This window comes from Hemicordylus capensis, chromosome 1, assembly GCF_027244095.1.
Source record: "Hemicordylus capensis ecotype Gifberg chromosome 1, rHemCap1.1.pri, whole genome shotgun sequence".
Taxonomy (NCBI): Eukaryota; Metazoa; Chordata; class Lepidosauria; order Squamata; family Cordylidae; genus Hemicordylus; species Hemicordylus capensis.
The window spans coordinates 363560100-363581984 of NC_069657.1; the positions used below are offsets into that span (position 1 = coordinate 363560100).

General features: G+C 45.0%; 1 protein-coding gene across 11 annotated transcripts in view; it reads right to left on the reverse strand.

The window, feature by feature from the left end:
- The window catches only part of RGS17 (regulator of G protein signaling 17), a 126574-nt gene extending 110950 nt beyond the window's left edge, over nt 1–15624 (reverse strand). For 2 of the 11 annotated variants that reach the window (XM_053293221.1, XM_053293216.1), the window contains exon 1: nt 15500–15603. Coding sequence is in view for 2 of the 11 variants with exons in the window: in XM_053293171.1 (XP_053149146.1) it covers nt 15255–15298 (44 nt within the window). In the remaining 9 variants the exon portion in view is untranslated. Of the gene's footprint in view, nt 1–15254; nt 15354–15495 lie in introns of those variants that run through there. The other 9 variants (XM_053293226.1, XM_053293204.1, XM_053293171.1 and 6 more) reach the window with 7 other exon arrangements.
- Between the last annotated feature and the right edge of the window lie 6261 nt (nt 15625–21885).

Consider the following 21885-nt stretch of genomic DNA (forward strand, 5'->3'; position numbering starts at 1 on the left):
ATATCCTCTTGCACAGGGGATACTCCTCCAGCAGGTGGAGGCCTTCTAGTAGTAGGCGATTTGATCATTAGGCGTATAGAGAGATAGGTCTGTGACCTGCATGTAGACTGCACGGTGACTTGCCCTTTTGGGGCGGACATAATTCAGCTTCTAGGTAGGCTGTTAGTTAGGCAGTGCTGGGGAGGGGTCAGCTGTCGTAGTGCATGTTTGCACCAATAATGTTGGGAAATGTAGTCGGCAGGTCCGGGAAGACAAATTTAGGCTGTTAGACAGCATATTGAAGTCTAGGACCCCCAAGGGAGCATTCTCAGAAATGCTACCAGTTCCAGGCTCAGGACCAGAGAGGCAGACAGAGCTGAAGGGTCTCAGAGCTGAAACGGCAGTGCTGGGAGGAGGGGTTTAGATTTTTTAGGCACTGGGATACATTTTTGGATAAGATGAGCCTGTACAAAAGGAACAGACTCCACTTAAACCAAGATGGAATCAGACTGCTGGTGCTTAAAATAAAGGTCACGGAGCAGCTTTTGAAATGAGACCTGAGGAATAGCCAACAGAATCTGGGCAGTATCCGTTTTGGCAAATGTCATCCCTTAAGGTGCAAGGATGTAAATGTTTCAGATAAACCAGAAGGGGACAGAGTAGAACCAGATCAAAAGCAGACAGAAGGATGTGCTAGCTGGTCAAAGAGATCAAATGGCCAAAAGAAAGAAAGCACACACCAGCTAAAAGATTCAGCATATAGGTGCTTAAATGCCAATGCCAGAAGCCAAGATTTGTGAGCTGGAGTGTTTGTTTCCACCATGGAAACATGGTGGAACAGTGAGATGCAGTGAGACACTGCTATTCCTGGATATAAACTCTATAGAAAGGACATGGAGGGGCGAAATGGGGGTGGAGTAGCACTGTATGTTAAAGAAGGGATAGAATCTAACAAGCTAGAAAACCTAGGCAGACTGGAGTCTTCCACAGAAACTCTGTGGGTGACAATATAAGGCCTGAAAGGAAATGTGCTATTAGGATGTGCTACTGCTCTCCTGATCAAAATGCTGATAGTGACTGGGAGGTACAGAAGGAAATCAGGAAGGCATAGGTGGAACTGGGGGGGGCAGGCTGGGCACGTGCCCTAGGCGCCACCGAGGTGGGGGCACCACGCCAGTTCCTGCCACCCCCCACCCCACTGCCCACCTTCCCAGCCCCAGGGCCCCTCAGCCATTTGCCTCCAGCTCCGGCCTAGGATCGGAGCAGCCTGCAAACTGCAGAGCTCTTCTCTCCCCGCCTCTCAGCTGATCAGCGGGTGGGCGGGGCTTCCAGAGAGGCCTCCGAGTAGGCATCCCTGAAGCCTGAACTTGGCAGGCCCGAAGGGAGGCAGGAAGCCAGGAAGGAGGATGGCAGAGTTCCCTGCAGCAGACCCTCTGCCCAGACCATCCAGTACAGCCTTTGCCAGGTAGGCTGTGAATTCCTTTTTGTGGTTCACCCCCCCCCCCATATAGGGATCTGCTTGCCATAGGGCTTTGATATGGGGGTGGGGCGAGACTGAGAAGTCTCTGAATATTTAATTTAAAACAGACTGAAAAATGTGCTGGCTTTAAAAACTCTCTAAAAAGGCCTATAAGTGACTTTTTTCAGGGCAGAAAATTACAAAAACTTCTGGAACAAATATTTATTTATTTATTCATTCATTCATAAATGCACTTATGTTCAAGTTGTTTTGCAACCCAGAAGGTGCGAGTGAGAACTGTGAAGCATGTGTTGTGCTTTTATTTTATTTTATTTTTCTTGTGTGTGAACTGCTCCCCAATAACTTGCAGGGACTTCAGGGTAAATCTGGCCAACATGTGAATGCAGCACCTCCATTCCAGAGGAGATGTGTGTTAAAGGGCTTTAAAAGCCTCATGTGAAAAACCTCCTGGAATCAAACTTTACTGAATTTGTTCAGAATTCTGAGAAAACAAACATAGGCTCACCCTGCATGGTTGAAAGTCTCCTTTGCTAATCTGCAGTGAGGGGGCCATTTTAATAATTAGCGTTGCTAGTGTGTTCTAGGCATTAAAAGTAGCACAAATATATAGTACTCAATGTATATCATATACTATATACTGTGAAGTGTGCATGTGTGTATTCAGTGAAATGTATTTCCAGGCAGCATACTTATTTTGAAACATCAGACTTAAATCCTTGGGGGCCTGGGGTGTGTAGAGGCCCTGGACTTTGAGGGGCTGGGGGCCCATTTTAAAATCTCATCTTGGCCCGTTCCAACCTTGCTATGCCCCTGGCGGTCACTATACATGGGTTTCTGCACAACACCTGCACAGAAGAAACTTCCATGTAGAAAATGTGTCTCTTGTAAATTGACCCTGAATTTTCCATCTATGACTGGGATATTTGAGAGTTAGAGTCAATAATAAAAGAACAGCACACTGCTTGTGACAGGAAGGGGCAAATTACAATGATTTCTTAGTCTAGCAGGGGCTGGTTTTGGCCCTGGCAGAACCTGGCTGTCTGCTCCTCTTGCAAATTCCTCTGCCTAGTGTGGCAAACTAACGTATCCTCCTCCCTCTTGGTGTCAAAGTAAGCACTAGTGTGGTGAATGCACATATACCCCCATCATGAGCCAACAGTCATCATAAGACAAAGGCTGGCAGGAATAATTCACTGGTTTACACAAACACACACACACACCACCACCACCACCACCACCACCACCACCACCACCACCACCTTCTTCTTCCCCTATTTTGCTAGTGGCTATTTGAGCAGGTGATCTTCTAGGACAAAGTCATGTTTTTTGTTTTTTTTTAAAGAATGAGATGAGACAGAGAAAATGACACTTGGAATCCTCGCATAACTCCTGACTGTTGTTCTAATTCTTTTACAGAGATGGCTCATGTTTTCAGGTTTTGATCAACAACCATATCTAGATGGTACAGTGTTCCTTTTAACAGGGATTTCCAGATATTGTTGACTACAAGTCCCATCATTCCTGATTGGACAGGGGCGCAATTTCAGTGCTTGCCCTAGGTGCTATTTTCCCTAGTTACGCCTCTGCAGGAAGGTGTCAAAGAGAGGCAGGGCTGTAACAATGGGTGACTTCAATTACTGACACATAAAGGTAAAGTTGTGCCGTTGAGTTGGTGTTGACTTCTCATGACCACAGAGGCATGTGGTTTTCTTTGGTAGAATACAGGAGGGATTTATCATTGCCATCTCCTGTGCAGTATGAGATGATGTCTTTCAGCATCTTCTTATATCGCTGCTGCCTGATATAGGTGTTTCCTATAGTCTGGTAAACATACCAGTGGGGATTTGAACCAGCAACCTCTTGCTCCCTAGGCAAGTTACTTCTCTGATGCGCCATAGACTGAGTAAATTCACAGTCAGTTAATAACAAAGAGGCAACATTTGTAGACACACTGAATGACTGTGTCCTAGAACAGTTGGTCATGGAACCAATTAGAGAGAAGGAGACCTTGGACTTAATCCTGAGTGGTGTACAGAACCTGGTGCAAAAAGTCAGTGTCATGGAACCTTTCGGGAACAGTGTCAATTAGTGTGATCAAATCCAGCATACATGTGAGGAGAGAATTGCAAGGGAAGTCTAACACAGAGACTTGGAATTTCATAACTCCTCTAAAATGAGGAGTTTGGTGGAAAGAAAACTGAAATGGAAAATCAGGAGCCACTTTGCTCCAGAATGCATGGAATTTATTTAAAACCACAATCATAGAAGCCCAGTTAAAATGTATACCAAAAAGGTGGAAAGGTACCACCAATTCTGGGAGGAAGTTATAAAGTGGAAGAAGACTTCATTCAGAAATTGGAAGGCCTGCTCAAATGAAGAGAACAGAAAGGAACACAAACTCTGGCAAGGTGACAATAAGGGAGGTGAAAAGAGAATTTGAAGACCATTTAGCCAAAAGCATCAAGGGGAATAACAAAATTTTCTTTAAATACATCAGAAGCAGGAAATCTGCCAGGGAGGCAGCTGGACCATTAGATGATGGAGGAGTGAAAGGGTTATTAAGGAGGATATGGAGACTGCAGAGAAGCTAAACGAGTTATTTGCATCTGTCTTCACAGCATAGGATACTGAGCATATACCTGCGCCTGAACTGAGCTTCTCAGGGACAGAGGCTAAAGACCTAGTCAGATAGAGGTGACGAGAGACGACGTTCTGAACTGTTTGAAAAAATTAAAAATTAACAGCTTGTCAGAACCAGATGGTACCCACCCAAGAGTCCTTAAATAACCAATGTGAAATTGCCAACCTTCTTGCAAAACTATATAACTTATCTCTACAATCAGGCTCTGTACAGGAGGACTGGAAAGTAGTCAAAGTAATACCGATTTTCAAAAAGGGATCCAAAGGGGATCTGGGAAATTACAAGCCGGTTAGCTTAACATCTGTTGTAGGGAAATTGATGAAAAGAATTCTTAAGGATAAAATTGTTAAGCAGATAGAAGAAAAGGCCCCGCTGAAGGAGAACCAGCATGGCTTCTGCAAAGCCTGAATCTTGCCTCACTAACCTTCTGGAGTTCTTCGAGAAGGTCAACAGGTATGTGGATAAAGGTGATCCAGTTGACGTAGTATACCTGGACTATCAAAAAGCTTTTGACAAAGTTTCTCATCAAAGACTCTTGAGAAAACTTAGCAGTCACAAGATAAGAGGACAGGTTCATGTGTGGATTGGTAACTGGTTGAAGGACAGGTAACAGAGGAAAGGAATAAATAGACAGTTCTCTAAATGTGGATGATCTGCAAGCTCTAGTAATGAAAGTCAAGGAGCATAGTGAGAAAATGGGACTACGATTAAATGTAACGAAGACTAAACTTAAACTAATGACAACAGGTACAGAAACCAGCCTTGGAACTGACAATGAAGACACTGAAGTGGTGGATAGCTTCTGCCTTTTAGGATTGACCATCAACTGTAAAGGATCCAGCAGTCAAGAAATATGCTGCAGACTAGCACTTGGTAGGGTTGCAATGAAGGCCTTGGAAAGGATATTTAGATGCCGTGATATGATGGTTTTCAGACGATGGTTTTCCCCATGACACTCTCTAGATGTGAAAGCTGGACCTAAGAAGCAAGATGGAAAAAGTATTGATGCTTTTGAACTTTGGTGCTGGAGAAGACTTTTGAGGATACCATGGACAGCCAGGGGGAAAAAACAAATGGATCATAGAACAAATCAATCCAGAATTTTCACTCGAGGCACAAATGGCCAAGCTCAAACTATTATACTTTGGACACATTATGTGAAAACCCAGTTCCCTTGAGAAGTCCATAATGCTGGGAAAAGTTGAAGGAAAGAGAAGAAGAGAATGACCAGCAGCAAGGTGGATGGACTCGATTACGACAGCAATGAATGCGCCACTGAGATACCTTAAAGGCCAAGTTGAAGACAGATCGTCCTTGAAAGAATCTATCTATGTGGCTGCTAAGGGTTGACACCAACTTGACAGCACTTAATCAATCAATCAATCTCTAAATGGAGGGAATTAAGGTCCCCCATAGATCTGAACTGGGACCAGTGCTCTTTAACTTGTTCATAAATAATCTAGAAGTTGTGGTAAGCAGCGAGATGGCCAAATTTGCAGAGGACACCAAACTATTTAGGGTAGTGAAATCTAAAAGAGACTGTGAGGAGCTCTTAAGAACATAAGAACAGCCCTGCTGGATCAGGCCCATGGCCCATCTTGTCCAGCAGCCTGTTTCACACAGTAGCCCACCAGATGCTGCTGGGAAGCCCACAGGCAGGAGCTGAGGGCATGCCCTCTCTTCTGCTGTTACTCCCCAGTAGCCATTGATAGACCTCTGCTCCATGAAGTTATCAAAACCCCTCTTAAAGCTATCCAGTTTGTTTGCTGTCACCACATCTTGTGGCAGAGAATTCCACAAGTTGATTATGAACTGTGTGAAAAAGTACTTCCTTTTGTTGGTCCTATATTTCCTGGCAACCAGTTTCATGGGATGGTCCCTGGTTCTTTTGTTATGTGAGAGGGAGAAGAATTTCTCTCCATCCACTTTCTCCACACCATGCATGATTTTATAGACCTCCATCATGTCCCCCCTCTATCATGTCTCTGCTGGGTCCTGAATAGGCTCATTGGGCATGTGCGGCCACTGTGATGGAGGACAGGCCTGGAACGGGCCGAAGACTGTACAAACGGGTGATTTGGGGCAATAATGGAGGCCGCTGGTGGGAGGGGAGCTTCTGGAGACCACCGCAGCTGTGGCAGTGCCCCCCCGGAGGTGGTAAGTTAATTAAAAGATTTTCGCAAACCTGAACCAAACTCTGTGTGTGTGTGTGTGTGCATGCGCGCGTGCGTTCAAGTGTGTTCAAACTCAAAAATTGAACTGGCCCGTTTCAGTTATGGTTTGGAATCAAAGTGACCTGGGCTGACCGGTTTTGTGCACACCACTATTAAATACTACCCCTGAGAAACAGGTAAACACACACTGGAATGCAACTAAGATCATGTCCCCCAAATTAGTTATGTATATTCAGCTCAATAGTGCCCTCTTGCTCTGTGCTCCATCTGAATAACAACTACCACACCCATATCTTCTCCAATACTGAACCTTCCCCTTTGTCTTTCCTGCCTTTTGAACTTTACAGAGGCATAGACCCTATAAAAACCTGAGCTTGACTTCTGTGAGATTTACTTGGTTAGTTTTATCAAGGGAGCTTGATGGCAAACACTGCCTTCTATTTCCTAGAAGCCTGCCCTGTGTGCTGACACCCTTCCCACTAAGCTGAATTACTAGACTGCTGACCCAAGTTCAAACACTGTACCGTGGGCCTAGAACTGTTGAGTTGAAATCACTATCCTTGAGAATTTCCTGGGTGGGCCTGTTGAGGGGAAATCTGCACAACTGCCCCGGACACTCCTGAAACCCAAAGTCTTTGAGTCACTCGCTGTACAGGCCTGCCATGAGTTAATCCCTGTGCTTGACTGCCCAAGAGCCCCTCGATTTCCAAGCAAAATCCTTGAGCCACTGAGGCTGGACCATTCCCTACATGGACTTGCTGCAGGCTAACCACTGTGCCTGATTGCTAGGGAAACCCAGTGCTCCCCTTTGCTAGCTATGGGCATATGGAGTGCCACAGACCTTGGGATTTGGTGCCATACCAGCACTCCACTGCTGCTCTTTGCCTGCCACTTTGGAAACACTTTTGCAGCTGGGATTCTCTAAATCTGCTCCGGTGGAAGTCCCCCTTCTCGGCATCGCACACAAAACAGCAGATGGAAGACAAGTATCAAAACTGCTGTTGATTCTCTCGTTATCTCTTTCTTATTTCAATGCCCATTAAATCCCAGACTATGAAAAACTTCACTGCTTCATTCCCCCTCCATCCTTATTTTGTCTTGGGAGCTGACTTCATTCTTAGCACAACCAAAATCTTTTGCCTTCAGTAGTTTTGCCTTTGAGTCTGTTACTCCTCGGGGGCACCCTGATATGGTCCTATCTCTGTCTAGACTGCAGCCTATTTTGTATGCATGCTTGCAAATCTGGTTTTGAGCAAAATTCCCTCAAGTTAGTCCAAAGGCATACGATGCACACGTGTAGCAGATGCATCTGTGAGCAAGTCTGGTAACAAGGGGAAGGAGGAGAATGCACACCTGAGGCTAGGGGATGTGATGCAAAGCCAGGTTCCATACTATGCCATACGTGATCCAATCTGGTTCCATACAATGCCTAAGCTGGCTCTTTGTTATGAATATACATTTTAAGATGCTTGAATATGCAGTGTTGAATATCATTAGAGTTATAGAAGTTTCTTCAACATATATTATCAGTGCCTTGGGTTTGTGCATATCTTGTGCATATTTCTATGGTTAGCAGCGCTACATTACTTACATACGATTCATGCATTCTATAATTATCATTGTTAGGAAATTTAAGAAAATATTCTTTTTATTGCTGTACTGGTACAGCAATGTGATCTCAGAATTGTAGTATTATTCACATTTTTATCCTGAGTTTTCTTCAAGAAAGGAGGACCCATCCAGTTAGGTTTGTGGATGATCTGAGATTAGAATACAGGCTGTCATGTTCAAACAGACTGGAAGAAAATTGGGTTCCTCATAACCAACTGATGGTTTTCATCTCCAGATGCTTAAGAGGCAGCTCTAAACCAATTCATGAGGGACAACAATATCAATGGCTATTAGGCTACTATACTAAAGGGAAATATACATTTCTCAGATATGATTTTAAACTCATAGATCTCAGGAGTTTAGATATACAACAGAGAATGGGGCTAATCTGCTTTTTCTTCATCACATTTGTATCCGGTTTTTCCTCCAAGGCATTATTTCATTATTATTTAAAATATTTATATCCCACACCTCCAATGCAATGCTGCTTTGGTGATTCACAAAACAATAAATCACAAGAAAACAACATAGAAATTAGAGTAAACAGGCAGGACAATATAACATTGGGCTACAAACTGGCTAAAAGCTGGAATGCAATTAAAACCAAGTTCTGGCTGGGTTGTCCCCTACTGCTTTTTATTTTATCTTCACAAAAACCCTAAGAAAAGAGCTGAGCCCCTTTCAGGTGTTCAAAAACTGGATATAATTTACTCTAGTACAAGGAGAACAGGAGTGTGCTGACTAGCCACTGGCTGGTTTGCTGCCAAGTGCTGAACCCAGGAAGAGCAGAGAGCATGACTATGGAATCAGTAGTGTTAGGAAGCATGGCTAGCTGGTGTGCTTCCATTCCTCATGTACCGGGGCACAATGTACCTGGTTTTTGAATACATGAAGAGGGCTACAATGACGAAGCTACTCCAAGTCACACAGTCATCTTGGAATACGTCATCAGTGTCTGATGCTCTCTGTCTGTCATACTTGCTATTGACCACCAGGATTGCTACTCCAGGTTCTAAACAGAACTACTTTTCAGGAGCAGTGGTAGCACCAGAGGGGAAAACATGGGATGACCAAAGAAAGGATCGAGTAGACTGAGGGACAAGCTTTGTTTCATGTATTAAAACTGCCTTAACAGAAAGTCTCTATGTTTGACATTAACGTGCCAATCCCAAATATACTCAGATGTATGTATGAATGTAATAAGGTTTATGTCCAAACAAGTATATTTAGGGTTGCAGACACAGTGAACATTCTAATTTAAGATTATCTTATTTTCATTTTTATTTCACGGTAGCCTCTAGATGCTGCTAAAAATGAAGGGTTTTCTCTCTCTCTCTCTCTCTCTCTCTGACTGGAAACAAAAAAGGGGAAACTTCCGGGCTTATTTTGTAGGAGTGGGTTTCTTGCAGGTGGAAAGGTTTGCTTTAAACAGCTGCAAGACAAATTCATCAGTGAGAGCTTTTCCCAGCACTAAAGTGCAGAGATGGAAAGCCTTAGTTGCTAAATTTCATTCATGTTATACAATTTCACATAGGTGCAGCAAGGTTGGAATGGCCCCAGGCCAGCAATTGAAGATGGGCCCTGACCCCTGGGACCAGGGGCCCTATCTAGGGTAGGGCAGGCAGGGCACGTGCCCCGGGAGCCACTTGAAGGGGGGGGCGCAATTTTTTTAAATTTTTTTTAAAAAATGGCCACCAAAAACAACATGGCCACCACACATGTTCAAATAGCCTCTGTGAGGCCCTAGGCCATGCCAGTCCTCACACAGGCCATTTGAGCATGCGCAGTGGCCATTTTGTTTTCAGTGGCCATTTAAAAAAAAATTTTTTTTTTAAAGGCCACCACACATGCTCAAATGGTCCCTGTGAGGCCCTAGATGCCAGCAGTGGGAGGCAGAACATTTGCAGACCCCCACTACAGCCTTTAGGAAGCCCCCTTAAGGGGCTACAGGTACTTTTTTTTTTTTAAAATTAATATAAGTCACTGTATACACATTCAGTTTGGCACTATGTACAGAGAATCAGGGTTTGTGAATACTGAGCTGAAGCTTAGGAGCTAGGATTGTATTCATTTGTTCTTACTTTGCTTCTTGTGATAAGTGAGTTAAATGTGATGTCTTAATAATATGGCAATTAATGGTGAGTTTGTCTTTGAATCAGTGTGAAATCCTTAGTATTAAGACCCACTGGGAGTTTCTTGATCTCTTTCTCTCATTTTAACTGTCTTTCTGAATTACTAGAATATATTCCAATCAGTGACACAGTTTACTCTGCATATCTTTTAATTATTTTCAGAGTATCTGGGAAAAGTCAAATTCTCCATTTATTTTTAAAACTTATGTAATAGTGATGCTACAATGCATAGTAGAGAATTAGACAGGCACTTCTGTTTATTTTTCCAAGTACACCTCCACATAGTATTTGGGTATTTCATGAGCCCCAGCATACTGAAAGTTGTCATTTTCCAGCATTTTTTGGTCTGGCTACGTCCACTGCTAAATAGTTTTTGAAATATTAAAAGATTCATGAGCTTGACTTGTATTTTTCAGCTGATATTATGGTAAAGTTATCTGAAAGATGGGTGTCAGATGTTTGGACTGGGGGCGCAATTTCAGTGCTTGCCCTAGGCGCTATTTCCCCTAGATACGCCTCTGCCTGGGACCCTCACTTTCTTCTCCCTCCCCCACGTCTTTAACAAGACATTCATGCCATGTTCTTTTGATCACTCCTATGCAAATAATACCACATTCTCCCCACACAGTGGGGCTCCCCTCCCTCAGGGCCCAGGGACATTTGCTTCACCTTATTCAATTATAGCTATGCCCCTACAGCTATCAAAGATTCAGGAGTCCTAGCAGAAAGTATGCAGGAATCATAGATACCAAATTGTATCAGAAATACCTTTAGAAACAGTTCACTATATCAACCCCAATGCTTCATGTAATTTGGTCATCCAAGAACACCTCTGCACGCCTCTAGGAGAACCCTTGGCAAAAGATATCCAAGGAAGAAATAAAAAGGACGGCAGCCAGCACTGAGGTGAAGTGGAAAGGGCAGAAGGATGATGGAGGGTGATACATATTGAAAGGTAGTTGAAAATTCACCTGTACACAAGACACATCCATAACTATCCTGTCAACAGGCACATGTTTACCTCTTTGTGTTCAAACATTTGGACACCCTCAATTGCCTTTCAGGGCTCCAGAACACCCCAGTCTCAAAGGCAGACTACTTAGACAGCAAATTGAAGCAAAAGGTAGAAAATCTTTCACTACTGTTGCAATGAGGGAGATATATTCCTGGAATCTCCATTAAAGGTATTATTACCATGGTAGCCACTGGAAGTTTTCCCTCTGTCTCTTCTTCCTGTTACCTCAAACACATCTATGCTCCTCTCTCCCTAAGGAATAATGTCCCAAGAGAGTGATTAGGAAGTGATTTGGCCCTTTGGTGTATCACTTAGCTCTTCCTGCCTGAATTCTAGCAATGCCAAGAGAAAAATCATATTGAGTGCTGGAAACAGGTAGAATGTACCAAGCACCATCAAAGGGGGAGAATCATTTGCTTATAGCTCTCAGAGTTACAATCAGAAAACCAGATAAACGCAAGGTCGAAAATCATGATTTTTATAGGCCCCTGCCAGCTAGGGCAAAGGGTGGGCAAGATAGTTGCAAGGTCAAGTTTTGCCCCCTTGCCTCCACATGTTGCACTACCCGTGTTTAGAAGAAGTCTAGCAAGATCTGCAGTCTGATCTGAAATTTCATGTTTTTAAGGTGGATAAAGATGAGGATGAAAAGCCACCATGTGAGATACGCAACTGGTCCTTCCACATTGATGGGAGCCCATCAATGTCCTAAATTAATAGAAACCAGAATGGGGGCTAGTTGTGTACAAAATGCAGAGATTGGTGCCTTTGCCATTACACAATCAGGATCAGGGAGCTAATTGCCACATAAATCATAGATAGTTGTGTTGGTCCAAAGGAAAAAAAATCCAAATATCACAGTCAGGTAACACCTTTATTAGGACCAACCAAAATGACACAAAACTGTGAGCAACAAGCTTTTGACTTCTCCAGAACTCTGCATCTTTCTAGATGTTAAGCAATAACAATTATGACGTTAAAAAACTGCCACAGAGTTTACTTATCCATGTCAAAGGAAAATGGGTCCAAGTAATAATATGTGGGCTGGTTCTCACAACCAGATATACGTGGGAGGACTGACTAACCAAGATTATTGGAGCTGTGTGCACTCTTAATGATGTATCATGTGGGCAGCGGAAATGTTGGTGGAGACCGGGGAAGTGATTGTGTGTGAGAAGCAATCCTGGTTGGCGTGGGCAGTCGACCTCTTCCTCTCTAGATCAAATCTCGGATCACGGATGTCAGCACACAGCTCTGAGTTTTGTCTGACCACTCCTTCATACATCTGACTGTGAGAACCACCCCGTGTCACAGTTATTTGCTACCCAGTTTAAGGGACTGAGACTTAAAGGGATTTTAAGAGATGTCGCATAAGCTGGTTTGTGATTAAGTCAGTCCTTCATGCAAAGTGTAAAACTCATGAGGAAGTGTATTTGATTTGTTTTTCATGGTCTAGTCCATATTAACAATATTTATAATTGTGATAAGCAGCACAAAAGAAGATCAATAGTGGTTTTTTAGGATCAATTTATATATGAATATTAGAACTTTCATATCTCCTCATTAAACCTCCAACACAAAACTTTTCCATATTTATTTACTCATTCATTCATTCATTCATTCATTCAGTTTCTACACTGCCCTTCCCAAATGGCTCAGGGCGGTTTATTTATTTACATAGTTTATATACTGCCTATCACCAAAGTTTCCTAGGGAGTCAGCTCACAGATTCAACTGTGAGGATAACAAAATATAGAACTCAAGAAAATTCTGACCATTGGACAAGTTGAAGGGACTACTAAACTATGGGGAAATAGTTTTGTTTGTTTGTTTTTTCCTAGCACTCCTGATAGTCTGAATGAGAGGCACAGGATTCAGTTCGAGACTGACTTCATAAGAATTCAGTCCAGAATCTATTTTCAGTGTCGAGATTTGGCTCTGAAACATCTGAGAGTGCCTCTGACCATGTACAGAACACATTTCTATACAAACTTAATTAGCACAGCCTGCCTACACATTAGCTTAAAGCAGGGGTTCCCAACTTTGGGTCTCCAGATGCTGTTGCACTACAAATCCCACCATCCCCAGCCACAATGGCTGAAGTCTCACAACATCTGGGGGCCCAAGGTTACAAACCTCCGATTTAAGGGTTGCAGTTTTTCTAGCATAACTTCCAGACAGTTTCAACTCCAGCACTATTCTTTCAAGTGACAGCAGGCTAGAAAGCCACTTTCAGGTGCACAACTGCTGTCTTATGCACACTTACTGGGGAGAAAGCCCCACTGAGTTCATGCCTAAGTTTGCTCTGTAAGTGACAAGAAAACCAAGGTGGGAAGTAGAAGCAATGCAAAACTGAGGCCACAAGGAATGCTGTGAGATAAAAAGGAAAAGGAAAGACTGTGCCCTCGAGTCAGTGTCGACTCCTGGTGACCACAAAGTCATGTGGTTTTCTTTGGTAGAATACAGGAGGGTTTTACCATTGCCATCTCCCATGCAGTATGAGATGATGCCTTTCAGCACCTTCCTATATCGCTGCTGCCCGATATAAGAGTTTCCCATATTCTGGGAAACACACCAGTGGGGATTCGAACCAACAGCCTCCTGCTCTCTAGGCAGGCTGCTTCCCCACTGAGATAACCACATTTTAAATATAATAATTGTCTGATAAATTCCATATTAATGCACATGGAGTGGACTGCACACAGAAACACATTACATATTTTTTAAATGCAGAGGTTAGATATTTGTGTTTAAAATAATGCCATATTGCAAATTAAGAAGCTGACATTTTGCAACTCATCAGATTATAATAAAATATTACACTTATTGTTCTTTCTCAAAACCCTATTGCACCATTTAATTCAAATTGTAAATAGTTTGCATAAAAATAGAGGGCCTGACTGAATAGCCCATCTGCCTAAAACTGCCGGAGGAACTGGGAGATGAGGAGTGGGGGAGGAATGACAGAAGCAAAGTAGTCAGCAGAAAGAGTGTTGATCCATCAGAACCCACTCTTCCCTCAAGGGGAAGATGGAGGCAGGAGATTCTGAAAGGAACATCCCATCCATCAAAACCAGCTACTTCCCTTCCACATGCCAGCAGGTAGAGTCAGCAATTCTGTCAGGGCACTCTGAGAGAAAACCTCAGCTTTCAATCACTCTGTCAGCTGCAACCTGGGTGGAAGCAGATTTGGACTCGGCAATACCTGGACTAGATGTTGCCTGCTTGCCTAGACAGGTTGGTGGGTGCTTTGAGAGCTGCCTTCCTCTGTAGACTCCTGTTTCCCCCCTCACCAGTGTGTGTGCGTGCGCACACAAACACACCTGTCTTTCCCTCAACCTGAAGTCCTCCATCATTTTCAAAGGGAAGAGCAATGGGCCGATGAATCCAGCCAAGTCCCAGCATCCTGCTGATGCTGCAGAATAAGAGGGTGGATGATGGGTGGCATGTGGGCAAGAGTAGCTCTGGTTGGTGTGGAAAGGAAGTGCATCGGTGTACCCATGAATGACAACAAGAGTGTCTGTAACCCACTCCACTCCACACACACACTCTTACTTCCCTTTCACACTAAAGCATCTACTATAGAGTCTGTGGGTGTTTCTCTTCCTTTCCTCCTTCCTTTCCTCCTGAAATCCATGACATGATTCTGTCAGGGCTTTATTTTTTAGAGGGAAGAATTTCAGTTTCTTGTAGGAGCCAAGGAGAAAACCAAGATTTAGAAGGAATGTGCATAGAATCTTGCTTCTAGAGGGTGCATTTTATACTAAGCAGGATGTTACAGGATGTTACTCTTGGGAATACAGTCAGCAGGTAAGAGAGACAGCGGAGAGAATCAGGGGTTCTGCACATTTTCGCCTCTGTAAATTGACATGTGTACATTCCACGAGCTGATTGCTCTTTCCGGTCTTCTGCCTGTCCTCCCCCCCCCACTACCTCCCCCACTTCTCAGTATGAATTTCCTTCTCTCCCCCCGCCTTGCGTATTCCCAACCACATTCCGCCTTCCCGACTTGATCAGTTTTAAATTCTTTGCTCCCCAAGCCCGGGAGCATCATTCTGCAGAGCAGCAGCCCAGGCGACACACAGCCTGTGGTGGGTCCACTGGAAGACACCGCTCCAAGCCTCTTCCCCCCCCCCACCCCTTTCTGCATCACTGGAGAGAGACAACATTCCCCCCCCCCCCGCCCAGCGCGCCACACACACGCACAAAACACATAGGCGCGCACCTTTGGCAGTCGCCGCCAGCCCCATCGGTTGCCCCCTTTGGCATTCACGCAGCCAAGCAGGCAGGCAAGGCAGTCCCTCCCCTCCTGAGTGTGGATCTGTAGCTCCACCACTCCCTCCTCCCCTCGCCCATCTTTTCTTATATTAGATCCATAGATTTCCATGCATCGGTCCATAAAGCAGACATTTTGGTGCCATCGATTTGTCCAAGGCTGAGGTTGAAAGAAAAACGGTCTGTCTTACCCACCCCCGCCTGGCTGTGTATGTTTGGCACTGAACGATCCCGGGGAAAGGCTTGTGCAGCTGGTCCCTAACGGAGCTGGTTTGCTGCCATCCGCCCAACTTCAGCACCCAGCCGGCAGGGAGAGAGAGAGCGAGAGCGAGCGAGCGATGGGGGGGGGGGGGGGGGGAAGGAAGGGAGGGTGGAGAGCCGAGGCTCGGGCACGCATGCGCCTTGCCTCTCGCGCTGGCCCCGACAGAGCAGCTGGAGTTTCCCCGCTTCTCCCAAGCGTGACTCACTCCTAGTGCCCCCCCCCCGCACTCGCGCGCCGCCGCACCTCCCTTTGCTCCCTCCTCCCCGGGGAGATTCCGAGGAGGAGACTGGCTGGCAAGACGAGGGGCAAGGGTGGGGGGAAGAGCTCGGGAGGAGGGTGCGCCGTGAGGAGCCTGCCTGTGGCGCTGACCCTCCTGGGGTGCTGCTGGGGTGAGTCTTGGGGAGGCGAAGGGGAACGAAGGGCGCCTCCGATAGGCCATGGCGTGCGTGGTGGGCTCCTCCTCGGCAAGCGCCTTGCCGCTGCTGCGTGTCCAGACGCCGAGCCACGTGCTTCTGGGGAATGTGGTGGGCTCTCGCGTTCAGGTGAGCCGTGCGTGGCAGAGGCGGAAAAGAAAGCCAGTGACAGAGCGCAAGTCCGTCTGGAGGGGGTGGGGGCGAGGGCGGGAATCTCAGCTCTATATTGGTCCAGCGGACAGAGAAGTGGCCATTCCGACAAATGGATCCGGATCTCCGTGCGCCCGATGCAACCGCGTTTTCCCCAGGAAGAAGATGCTGCCAGCCCACGTAGGGCTCTGTAGCAGCCCACCCGTGTGATGGGCTGCAGCCTGGCTTGGTTCGGTTCCCGCACCTGTTCACAACGCTGTCAGAAATGACTCCCGGACTAGAACGTCCCGTGCAGTCTGTTCAGGAGGCAGGCCACTTTCTGAGTGTCTTCCAGAGGAGTGGAAAGCACATGCCTTTCCCAGACATACTCCAGATTTTCAGGGCTGCTTTGTCCTGAGCTACGCATGCTTCATCTAGCCCAATATCAGATAGCCTCTCACCAGGGTCTGTGGTAGAAACTTTCCTGTCTTGGGCATCTGTGGAATAGTGATTAGGGGGGCCTATATTCTCCTTCTAATCTCGTTTCTGCCTTGAATTCAGTAGGCAATCCACGGTCTCTTGGTCACCCTCAAGCCTTTCATCTGCAGCAGGGGCACAACTACCATTAGGCAAGGGGAGGCAGTCGTCTTGGGGCCCCACTGCCTCGAGGGGCCCCGCAGAGGCACATCACATGACTCCCACCCCACCCATGTTGCACCCCCTATGAATTATGTTGAGTCTCTTGGAGATCGGCAGGAGCAGAGAGTAAAAAAAACTAGATTCAATGTGAACTAGATTTTCACCGTATTCATAATGGGGATGTGAGTGTGAGTGCATTATATATTGTGAAGTGTGTTTGTGTGTGTATGTCAGCGAATGGCCTATTTTAAAATCTTGTCTCTGGGCCCCCTCCAACCTTGCTACACCCCTGATCTGCAGCATGGAGATAATTACGCTATGTGCACTCTCCACTTCTCTGAGCATGAAAATTTTCCAGGGGTGCAGCATTTCTCAGGTTCTGGCTTCCCTCTGGAGGAGAGATCACACCAGAGCTTATGGTGCCTTTGTCACATTTGGCTTCTTCACAAGTTGAGCATTAGGTAGGGCTGAATCAGCAACAGGTTACTGTTGTATATCAGTCCCCAGAGAGAGGCCCTGCTGCAACAGCCCAAGGTGCTTCAGCTCTCTGCTCAGCTTCTTCTCTCCAGCCCAGTCTCTGCCTCTCTCACATACAGGCAGAAGCCTGTTGTCTCTCCCAAGTAGCTTCTTTCCATACTCACACATCAACTTCACCCATCAGCTGGCAGAGACAAGCCATCCTACAGGACTCTGATGGCTTCCCTCATTGTCTAAGGAGCTTACCATGTTCCAGGGTGATCTCTCACCTATTAGCTCACCTTAATAAACATCAACTGGCCTGCTGAATTATTAGCCTAACAAGGCAATGGCCAGGGCAAACCTGTTACAATATTCATCAGACAATACTGTCTCAAGATTACTGAGGTAATGGGTATTAAGAGCTTTGAACAATATGAAGCACTAAGTATCATCATCATCATCACCACCACCACCATCATCTGCAGATGCCAACAACTGAACCTGGGACTTCTATCACTGAGCAATTGCTGTGTTATCATACCATTGGGCTGGAACCATACCAGCCTGTATACAAACAATTATTTTTGTGGAGCAGTAGAAGTGACTTCCTACCATTATCAAGGCATTATTCAGCATTGGTAGCTTGATCACTGTACACATGCAGTGGAAAATTGTGGTTGGGAAGGGGACTGCTTTTTATTTTGTTTCCCTGTCCTCTAAATGCAGCTGCTTCCCTGAGTTTCATACAAATTAATGGTATGCTGAAGTTGGCTAGACTGAATCACAAGGATCTTATTATCTGGTCAGTATGATCTGGTGCTCTCCTATTCATTAATGTTCATGATGTTAATGAATAGGAGAGCACTGGGAAGAAGAAGAGGGAGGCCTTTCGCTCTCTTCCCCCCCTTTAAAGGCTACATTTGCATATGTACCCCTCACACATGCATATGTGTGTGTGTGTTTGCACATACACACACTTATATCACTGCAAGGGTGTGAGTCCCATTAAAGAAGTGAGACTTGGTTCTGTGTAAATGTGCATAGGATTGTACTGTTAGGCAGCATGTGTGTTAGCAGCATGTGTGTTATATATATATAGTGCGACATGTGGTGGACCACATTCACTATTCCAAGCATCAATTACAGGGAAACAGCCACACGTCTGTTGCAGCACTGCAGTCATTTTCCGTGGGAGAGTTTATGTTTTTCCATGATATGCAAAACCAGATGGGTTTGAACTAAGCAAAATATATGTATTACTGGCAAAGACAGGTCTATAATGAGACCTCTAGGTCTCTGAAAAGCTACCATTTATACACAGTTTCAGATGCTCTAATTGGCACCTTCTCTCCAGAGTACACCAGGTAGGGGTATTTCTTAGCCTTTTCAATGTAAATACTTATTGTGAGATACCAGGAAACTAACCTGTGACAAGTAAGAAGATAAGAACAAAAGAACAGCCCTGCTGGATGAGGCCCAAGGCCCATCTAATCCAACATCCTGTTTCGCATAGTGGCCCACCAGATGCCTCTGAGAAGCCCACAGGCAAGAGGTGAGGGCATGCTCTCTCTCCTGCTATGGCTCCCCTGCAACTGGTATTTATAGGCATCCTACCTCTGAGGCTGGAGGTGGCCTATAGCCCTCAGACTAGTAGCCAGTGGTAGACCTGTCCTCCATGAATTGATCTAAACCCTTCTTAAAGCCATCCAGGTTGGTGACTGTCACCATATCATGTACTCCGTGTTGAACAGTAGTTTCTGTTGTTTTCTTACTTCTGGTTGGGCCCTCAAGAGCATAGTCAGTTGCTGTGAGGATGAACCTCAAGGTGGTGGTGGGGGATCCCATGCTTGCCACTTAAATATTGCTAAATGTAACCAATTTCAAGAGGTTTGTGGGGCATTGTAGTTACATCTTTCCCCAAATATTGTTTCCTATGCTGTTTCTCTTTAATATGATGCATTTTAAAAGCAACGACTGCTACAATATTGGAAAAACAGTATTTGGAAACAAAGACTCCTGTAGATTCTGATGCAACAACATGCCTGCAAAATGGAGTACTATCTATCTATCTATCTATCTATCTATCTATCTATTTATGTAAAATTTATATACCACCTTTCATCAAAAACAATCCCAAGGCGGTTTACAAAAGTTATAAAAATATAATAAAAATGACAGTTAAAAGTATTAAGCTAAAAATATAAAAACAAATCTGATTTTAAATACATAATATGCAAACATAGGAACATAGGAAGCTGCCATACAGGTGAAACTCGGAAAATTAGAATATCATGCAAGAGTCCATTAATTTCAGTAATGCAAATTAAAAGGTGAAACTGATATATGAGACAGATGCATTACATGCAAAGTGAGATAAGTCAAGCCTTAATTTGTTATAATTGTGATGATCATGGCGTACAGCTCATGAAAACCCCAAATCCACAATCTCAGAAAATAAGAATATTACATGGAACCAAGAAGACAAGGATTGAAGAATAGAACAATATCGGACCTCTGAAAAGTATACAGTGTACTGTGCTTGATTGGCCAGCAAACTCGCCTGACCTGACCCCATAGAGAATCTATGGGGCATTGCCAAGAGAAGGATGAGAGACATGAGACCAAACAATGCAGAATTGCTGAAGGCCGCTAATGAAGCATCCTGGTCTTCCATAATACCTCATCAGTGCCACAGGCTGATAGCATCCATGCCACGCCGCATTGAGGCAGTAATTGCTGCAAAAGGGGCCCAAACCAAGTACTGAATACATATGCATGCTTATACTTTTCAGAGGTCTGATATTGTTCTATTCTTCAATCCTTGTCTTCTTGGTTCCATGTAATATTCTAATTTTCTGGGATTGTGGATTTGGGGTTTTCATGAGCTGTACGCCATGATCATCACAATTATAACAAATTAAGGCTTGACTTCTCTCGCTTTGCATGTAATGCGTCTGTCTCATATATCAGTTTCACCTTTTAATTTGCATTACTGAAATTAATGGACTTTTGCACAATATTCTAATTTTCCGAGTTTCACCTGTATACTGAGTCAGACCATTGGCCTATCTAGCTCAGTATTGTCTTCACAGACTGGCAGCGGCTTCTCCAAGGTTGCAGGCAGGAATCTCTCTCAGCCCTATCTTGGAGAAGCCAGGGAGGGAACTTGAAACCTTATGCTCTTCCCAGAGTGGCTTCATCCCGTGAGGGGAATATCTTGCAGTGCTCACACATCAAGTCTCCCATTCATATGCAACCAGGGCAGACCCTGCTTAGCTATGGGGACAAGTCAGCTTGCTACCACAAGACCAGCTCTCCTCACCATGTACAAAAACTGTACATGGATAAGAACACACAGAAGCAGCAATAAAACAATCATGTAAAGGCCTGGATAAAAAGCCAAGATTTAACAAGCTTTCTAAAAACTGTGATGGAGTCCGAGCAGCAAATGACCACTGGGAGAGCATTCCAAAGTTGGGGGCAGCAACAGAGAATGCCCTGTCCTGTGTGCACAACAACCTAGCCTCCCTCATTGTTGGCACCCAGAGCAGAGCCCCCTCAGATTATCTCATCAAGCGAGCAGTAACCCTTGGGAGCAGGCGGTCCCTTAGGTATGCTGGGCCCAAACCATTAAGGGCTTTAAAGGTCAAAACCAGCACCTTAAATTGGACCTGGAAACACACTGGTAACCAGTGCAGCTCTTTCAATATAGGTGTAATATGATCACACCAGGCAGCTCCAGATAGAACCCTAGCTGCCGCAATTTGTACAAGCTGCAGTTTCCGGATATTCTTCAAGGGCAGCCCCACATAGAGCACATTAACAGTAATCCAGCCATGATGTGACTAAGGCATGAGTAACTGTGGCCAGATCTGCCTTCTTGAAAAAGCTGGCACACTAGCCAAAGCCATGCAAAGGCACCCCTGGCCACCACCTCAACCTGAGTGTTCAAAAGCAGAGCTAGGTCCACTAATACCCCCAAGCTGCATGCTTGCTCCTTCAAGGGGAGTGCAACCCCATCTAGAACAGGTAGAATCACCTCATCCCAATTGGCTCTCCTACTGACCAACATTACCTCCGGCTTGTCTGGATTAACTCTCAGTTTATTAGCCCACATCCAACCCATCACAGCCTCCAATCCCTGATTCAGGACATCCACTGCCTCCCTAGGATCAGGTGACAAGGAGAGATAGAGCTGAGTGTCATCTGCATATGCTGGCAGCTCAGTCCAAGTCTCCAAGTCTGCTTGGTGCCCAGATCCTGCCAATTTTTGTCATAACTGTCCAAAATACATAACATGAATAGAAAACATATTTGACCGCTCTCCCATGGCTCCAAAGAGGAATGTTCTCACTCGATACAATATTTTGCACCAAAAAAAATGGATTTAAGCTACATCTGATTGAAAAGGAAGGATACACTTTGTTCAACAACAGCTTTCTTTTTTCAGGCTTAGGCAGTGAAGGTATAAGCCAGAAATATTGTATGGCATAGTATCTGCATGTTTTCCCTCATAGGCAAATAGTAGCTAGGGGTGTGTATGATTTGCATCAGGAAAATACTGTGGAAGAGAGAGCCTCTCAACCAGAGGCATGGCCTAGATCCAACGCCCCTTCACAACTGCTTTGCACACTAAAAAACCACAGGAGATCCAATTATGGATCTCCTTGTGTCACATC